We start from the raw sequence: 8075 nt of genomic DNA, 5'->3' as shown, positions 1-8075 counted from the left end.
TCTCGCTTACTCTTCCGTCTCTGATAAATATGTTGTTTAGTATACACCAAAATCCCTACAACCTCCACAATGCACCACACACAGTGGGTGCTTACCGGATATGTAGTTCTAAATGCAGTCAATGGCTGAGCGTGTAATTGACCTCAAAATATGTTCCGTCAAATAACTGTATGGTAAAGGGACGAAGCCACCACAACACTATGTGTTGTTGGCCACAATAACAAATGTTACGCGAGCATGCAGCCTGGGCATAAAAGCATTACGCGTTGATATGTTGTATCAAGTTTGACGACTGTTGCCACTGGGAAACCCAGAAAAGTATACATTGTAACACTACGTATCCCAGCATTCTACACCGTGATCCATGTTGGTTGTTTTTTTTGCGGGTGGCTGATAGGTTGCGCCGATGTGAAAGCGAGGCCAAGAATCCCACTATACCAGGCGAAGGAGTTTCTTTTTTTTTTTCTCTCCTCGAAGCAGAGCTGGTGGTTTCAATCAAAGGGAAGGCGAAGAAGCTATGCGGGGCGATGTAAGATGGCAGAGCTGCAAATGTTGTTAGAGGAAGAAATTCCAGCCGGCAAAAGAGCTCTTATAGAGAGTTACCAGAATCTCACGCGGGTAGCAGACTACTGTGAAATCAATTATGTTCAGGTAAGCAAAATGAGTAAATGTACTCAACATTGTTATCTCGGAATTCTTTGTTGTTGAACGGTTGGGAAACTGGGGTCAGGAAATGTGGATAAAGAAATGGAAAGTATCACAATTAACACATAAAGGAGTAACGTTAGATATTCGTAGAGAATACACATCTTTTGAGAGTGTTTGGCCATTTCAGTGTGTAGTTTCACCGCGCTGGACACGTTGGATACAGTGTTGGCCATTCAATGCGCTGTTGGTCCTTTGATCAGATTTAGTTAGTTTACATAGAGGGTGTGTCTAGTATTAACTTCGGCTGTTATCTTCGCTTAATGAAATAAATAATGGTGCAAACTAAACTGCTGTGAAAAGATCTGAAACATGCTGTACACTCCACACGTAACTGTTAAAAAGGTAACAATTTCATCTGATTGTTACGTTGTTTCAAAGTTACAGTAGCAGTTGCGCTTGCGATTACACTGGCCTTGCTTATTTACTGTCCCTCACAGACCCCGTGAGATGGTTTGACATTTTGATTTCTATCCACTCATTTTATTAGCAACTTCTGTGATTTTATACATTCGCAATACGTGGATTATGATATTGTAAGCAATTGCAAACGTATAAATGTCAATGCATTTATAAGAATCTTCTTACAGTTTGCAATTAGCCTGCCTACACCATAGATAATGTACAAACATAACATGATGGCATTCTTGATTAAGAGCAACAGAGCCAATCACTGTATAGTATTTTTTAACAATACTACTTCTCTCTGCGGAATATCAGACTTTGAACGCCTGTTTTTTCTGTCAGTGAATGCTTCTGCAATTTGCCACATATGATTGTGTTACCCTTTTACCTTTTAACTCAGTTTCACAGATGTTGACTGTGGAATTTGGTCATGTTTTAACACATTTCTGAACTGAGTTCTGAAACTGTTCAATTATTTTACTGGGTTATTTTATGTTACCTCATGCTGCCAATGGGCTATTGCCCTGCTGCGTTATAATTACTTAAATTGTGGGCTAGCAGCTGAAGTTATTGATGGATATGGCTTTGGACATAGCTTTTTAAACTGTGTTTTACATCCCTCAAAAGAATGTCAAAAATGATTAAAAAAATAAATAATAATATTGATATTAAGATTTTGAGGTCTTTCCTACAAAAATACAAACTATAGGCAAGAGCTCATTAAATCTCAGGGAATTATAAAGAGGAATGTTTGACAAATCCTAAGTTTCGTCCTATGCTGTGAACATACGGTACAAGTGCTCTCTAGACGTACATGTTGATATGGTGATTGCACACTGTGGCTATGTTACAGCATTGAGTTAACCTGAATAAGTTGTTGCATAAGAAGGCTTTTGATGAGCTATCTTGGTCCCCCTCAGGGTAAAGAGGCTATAGCTTACGGCTAAGATCTACTTCTCAAGTTTAGCTACTCTTCCTGGGGTCCACATAAAACGTGCAAATGCATGACAAAGTACTGAACAGTAATAGACAAAAACATAAGATATATTTAATTAAATTCAAAATAAACTAAAATAAGAGTTGTATATTGGAAAGACGCCAAGAGACAACAAAAATACCATTTACAAACTTCATATATTCTTATATACAGAACAGTTCGATTAGATCTTAACAATATGTTGTTTTAAAGCTAAACTTGCTTTTTGCCTGAGTAACCTCTGGTGGCAGAGCAGTCCACGATGACATGGCTCTATACATAACTGAGCGATGCATTAAATGTGTTTTTGGTTTGGGTACCGTGAAGAAACCCATAGTGGCGTGTCTGGTGGGGTACGTCTGTTTTGAAGTGTATGCAAATAGATTATACTGGTGGTTTAGGCATTTTCAACATAAAAATGTTTCTTAAAAAGACTAGAAGTAGTCCATTTCTCCTCAACCCTGAAAGACTATCATGCATGTTGTTGATGTTAGTTCTGCGTGTGCAGTTAACGGCAATGTGTGCTGCTTTGTTTTGAGGGAGCTGAAGCTTTGCCGGGTCTGTCTGTGCTGCACCTGCCCATTTTGCCGGACAGTAATCAAGATAAGAAAAGATCAGAGCCTGAATCTACAGATGATATTTGTGTCAAAAACGCGGAGTGTCTTTTTATAACAGACAAAACTCTCCCAATCTTAACAACTTTGTCAATATGACTTGACTATGATAACTGACCATCCAATGTTACACCTAGGAGATCAGCTTCTTTTACTTGTTCAAAGGTCACACCCTTTATGCACAACTCTAAGAGAATGCTTTGCACCAAATACAATGCTTTTGGTTTTGGATATATTTAAGACCAGTTTATCCTTAATTACATATTCTGACACTGACTGTAACTCCTTGCTAAGAGTGTGTGAGCTCGCTTTCAGTAGGTGCTCATCCTCGGCACACGTAGTCGTTTTAGCTTCTTGTAAGACAAGTGGCAAATTATTTGCAACCAAAAAGACAGAGTAACAGCCTGCGGCAACTGCCCTGAAGGATACCGTACTGTATCAAGTGCTGAAAGGCATCCAGATGTGTATTGACACCAGCAGAGGAATGTTTAAGTGACCCGACCATTCGAGTCCATCAAAAATACGACCTTAGATCAGTTCTAAAGTGTGTTGCCAACTTCCTCCAACTCCATGACTATTGCCTATCATTTTGTTTTCATCCTTGTCTCCTTGCTTATGCCTTAATTTCACTGTAAACGCACTGAACAGCGTTCATCCTTAGTTATATTTAGTAATTGCAGGATACTCTAGATCCCTCGACAGAAGTTTACCATTCCTCAAAATGCTGCATATTTCTGAGCTTAATTGGTTTAGTGGATTAAGCGATTCCCTGGAGATTCCTGGAGCGAACCGTGCATAGTGTTGAGTTGAAATGATTGATGTTGAAAACTAAAGCTGTCAGGCAGTTTTGTCACAAGTTCAACTTGAATCTTAAACCCAACAGGAAGACACTGCCCATATGGTCTCTTAAAAAAAGTCTAGAATAAGTCTGTACATCCTTTCAGCTGTTTTCCTTCCCTTATTCTCAGTCTCCCTGTCTGTGCCTCTCTCTCTCTCTCTCTCTCTCTCTCTCTCTCTCTCTCTGTCTCTCTCTCTCTCTCTCTCTCCGTCTCTCTCTGTCTGTCCCTGTGTGTGCCTCTCTCTCTCTGTCTGTCTCTGTCTCTCTCTATCTCTGTCTGTGTGTGAGTTGAAAACAGATGAGTGAGAGACAACCATGTGTATAGCAACATGCCTCAGCTTGACTCTGTCTGTCTGTGTGTGAGTTGAAAACAGATGAGTGAGAGACAACCATGTGTATAGCAACATGCCTCAGCTTGACTCTGTCTGTCTGTGTGTGAGTTGAAAACAGATGAGTGAGAGACAACCATGTGTATAGCAACATGCCTCAGCTTGACTGTCTGTCTGTCTGTCTGTCTGTCTGTGTGTGTGTGAGTTGAAAACAGATGAGTGAGAGACAACCATGTGTATAGCAACATGCCTCAGCTTGACTCTATCTGTCTGTGTGTGAGTTGAAAACAGATGAGTGAGAGACAACCATGTGTATAGCAACATGCCTCAGCTTGACTCTGTCTGTCTGTGTGTGAGTTGAAAACAGATGAGTGAGAGACAACCATGTGTATAGCAACATGCCTCAGCTTGACTCTGTCTGTCTGTGTGTGAGTTGAAAACAGATGAGTGAGAGACAACCATGTCTATAGCAACATGCCTCAGCTTGACTCTGTCTGTCTGTGTGTGAGTTGAAAACAGATGAGTGAGAGACAACCATGTGTATAGCAACATGCCTCAGCTTAACTCTATCTGTCTGTGTGTGAGTTGAAAACAGATGAGTGAGAGACAACCATGTCTATAGCAACATGCCTCAGCTTGACTCTGTCTGTCTGTGTGTGAGTTGAAAACAGATGAGTGAGAGACAACCATGTGTATAGCAACATGCCTCAGCTTGACTCTGTCTGTCTGTGTGTGAGTTGAAAACAGATGAGTGAGAGACAACCATGTGTATAGCAACATGCCTCAGCTTGACTGTCTGTCTGTCTTCAGGGACTGTTTTCTTAATTTTTTTCCCTCTTTCTGTTCTCGTAGAGGCTTTGGTTTTTTAAAACATGTTGACTGTATAGCGCAGCTATGTTAGCCCACTGTTCAGTAGCAGATGGTTGAAGCCAGTCTGTAAGTGAGGACAGCCTATTTCCCGCTTTGACTGACAGCAAGAGGTATGGTTATGTGGTCCTGGTCATGACGGGGAAGGACACACTCCTGGTTCCTGTAGCTCTGAAGTTTTTTGTTGTACGTCACTCTACATCAGGGAAGATGTATTAATATTGGCATCCTAATTTGGATAAAGGTCAATTATGCATCAGTGTTTCTTTTTGTAACATTCTTTTTTTGTTGTTGAAATACCTTGGAAGTTTTCTGTAATGGGGTTCTCCTTCACAGTTAACCCCAGTGGGAATGTAGCGTCTCCACTCATCCAACACGATGGTGACAGACTCGCAAGAAACAGATTTCCATTTTGGCCATGGACCATATCTTTTCAGGGATGTGTCTGAGTCAGCACTATGTTTTCCTAACCTCTGTGACAGCCAGGGCTGTCGTTTTTGGACAAGGACGCCGGGACATGTACAAACTGGGCCACCTGGCTTGTTGGCAGGGTACACGACGCAGGTTTGGAGGTTGAGGAGAGGGCAGCAGCAGCCCACCGCATCATGTCAAGTTAAACTCCTCTTTTTTTCACCATGTGTCTTACTGTCTCCCTTACAATTATTCTTGGGTGTGGCACAAAGATCCCTATAACATTTTCCAGAACTGAATGGAGACCGAATGTAGGCCAGTGTTTTGGAGGGAGGAAAACATTGTACAGCTATGCAGGCCAATGCACTAAATTACAATATGAGTCAAGCACTCAAGATCACGTTTAGTTGCCGTCCTTTTGTCCTGGTCACGTGACCTCTGTGTACCCATGCTGAAAGTGAAACCTGGCAGACATGACTTTTCCCTGGTTAAGAGCCAGGCTGGCCTGAAGGTGATACATGTGTCGTTTTCACACAGCTCTGTCTCTAAGGATTACAGAGTCCTCTTTCTCTTCCTATCTTTCTCTCGCTCTCTGAGTGGCCTGGTTTTTCTCTCAGCATTGAAAGCCTAGCGGCTCTTAGCCCAGCCAGATTACCAAACGGGCACACGGGGCACGTGCCCTGGGGCCCCCGACCTCCAGGGGGCCCACACAACTCCCCCCTCTTTCAGCCAGGCAAAATGTGAACAAAAATCTCTGCCCCATGGCAAAAAGTGTAGAATTTCAGGAAACTGCTAAATGTTCTCTTAGCCTCACGACAAAATGTGTAGAATAGCATTAGAAAACTGCACATTTTTTCTTTCAGCATTATGGAGAAAAACATTTGGGGGGAGGGCTGAGGTCGGTGCCCCGGGGGCCCAAATGCTGTAATCCGGCTCTGAGACTTTGTCTCCCTATTGCTCTGTCTGTGATCTGGATATTGTAATTTTCAAACGCCACAACAATAGTTTCGGTTGACAATTACATTTAATCCTATTTACATAGCATTGTATCCCCAGCCTATTAACGTCACATTAAGATTGGCACGAGGGCATAACTCACTAAACTAACGCAGATGAATCCTTGTAGGGTCTGCCGCCCCTGCTTTCAACACTTTATGCCACAGTTATTGAATATGAAAGCACCATATGAAGGCCCCGGATGTGTGCAGATAGTAGATACAGTACCTTCAAAAAGTATTCACACCCCTTGAATTTTTCCACATTTTGTTGTTACAGCCTGAATTTAAAATGGATTAAATGAGGTTTTTTTTTGGCACTGGCCCACACATAATAAATACACCATTCATGTCAAAGTGGAATAATGTTTTTAGACATTTTTACAAATGTAATAAAACATGTAAAGATGAAATATCCCTTTTTGTTATGGCAAGCATAAATAAGTTCAGGAGTAAATATGTGCATAACAAGACACTAAGTTGCATTGACTTTATGATCAATAATAGTGTTTAACATGATTTTTTAATGACTGCCTCATCTCTGCAGCCCACACATACGATTATCTGTAAAGGTTCCTCAGTCGAGCAGTGCATTTCAAACACAGATTCAACCACAAAGATCAGGGAGGTTTTCCAATTCCTCGCAAAGAAGGGAACCTATTGGTAGTTGTGGGGGGAAAAGCAGACATAGAATATTCCTTTGAGCATGGTGAAGTTATTCATTGCACATTGGATGGTGCATCAATACACACAGTCACTACAAAGATACATTTACGTCATTTAACCGACGCTCTTATCCAGAGCGACTTACAAATTGGTGCATTCACCTTATGATATCCAGTGGAACAACCACTTTACAATAGTACATCTATTGATCCCGCTGTCCTGGCATCGTGAGGGAGCTTGTTCCACCATCGGGGTGACATACAGGCATCCTTCCTAACTCGGTTGCCGGAGAGGAAGGAAACCGCTCAGGGATTTCATAATGAGGACAATGGTGATTTTTAAACAGTTACAGAGTTTAATGGCTGTGATAGGAGAAAAACATTGTAGTTACTCCACAATGCTAACCTAATTGACAGAGTGAAAAGAAGAAAGCTTGTACAGAATAAAAATATTCCAAAACATGCATCCTGAAAATACTGCTAAAAATGTGGCAAAGCAAATAACTTTTTTTGGTCCGGAATACAAAGTGTTACATTTGGGGCAAATCCTATATAACACATTACTGAGTATCACTCTGCATATTTTTTCAGCATGGTGGTGGTTGCATCATGCTACGGGTATGCTTGTAATTGTTAAAGACTGGGGAGTTTTTCAGGATAAGAAATAAACTGAATGGAGGAAAACCTGGTTCAGTCCACTTTCTACCAGACACTGGGAGAACAATTCACCTTTCAGCAGGAAAGTAACCTAAAACACACGGCCAAATGTACGCTAGAGTTGCTTACCAAGAAGACTGTGAATGTGGCCGAGTTATAGTTTTGACTTAAGTCTGCTTGAAAATATATGGCAAGACCCGAAAATGATTGTTTAGAAATGATCAACAACCAACTTGACAGAGCTTGAAGAATAAAAAAAAAAAAAGAATAATGGGCAAATATTGTACAATCCAGGTGAGCAAAGCTCTTAAAGGTTTACCCAGAAAGACTCACAGCCATAATCCTGTTGACTCAGGGGTGTGAATACTTATGTAAATGAGATCTGTATTTCATTCTCAATAAATGTGTAAAAATGTCTAAACATATTTTCACTTTGTCATTATGGGGTATTGTGTGTAGATGGGTGAGAATTAAAAATATATATATGCATATTGAATTCCGGCTGTAACACAACAAATTGTGTAATAAGTCAAAGGGTATGAATACTTTCTGAAGGCACTTTTAAGTGGTATTGTTTATGTTGCAGTTTCCCAATAAACATTTCAAGGAGAAC

The 8075-nt window shown here is 40.9% G+C and overlaps 1 protein-coding gene across 18 annotated transcripts in view; it reads left to right on the top strand.

Annotated features, from left to right (window-relative positions):
* Positions 1 to 397: 397 nt before the first annotated feature.
* LOC106590302 (abl interactor 1) overlaps positions 398 to 8075 on the top strand; it is a 66768-nt gene continuing 59090 nt past the window's right edge. For 16 of the 18 annotated variants that reach the window (XM_082970727.1, XM_014181169.3, XM_014181165.3 and 13 more), the window contains exon 1: positions 398 to 651. In XM_082970727.1, the coding sequence (XP_082826853.1) occupies positions 535 to 651 (117 nt within the window). In that variant the 5' untranslated portion in view covers positions 398 to 534. The remainder of the gene's footprint in view (positions 652 to 8075) is intronic. The other 2 variants (XM_045710881.2, XM_045710882.2) reach the window with 2 other exon arrangements.

The sequence above is a fragment of the Salmo salar genome, chromosome 29 (assembly GCF_965601325.2).
Source record: "Salmo salar chromosome 29, fSalSal1, whole genome shotgun sequence".
Taxonomy (NCBI): domain Eukaryota; kingdom Metazoa; phylum Chordata; class Actinopteri; order Salmoniformes; family Salmonidae; genus Salmo; species Salmo salar.
The sequence above is the reverse complement of the archived record's forward strand: the minus strand, read 5'-3'. Positions and strand labels throughout refer to the sequence as shown.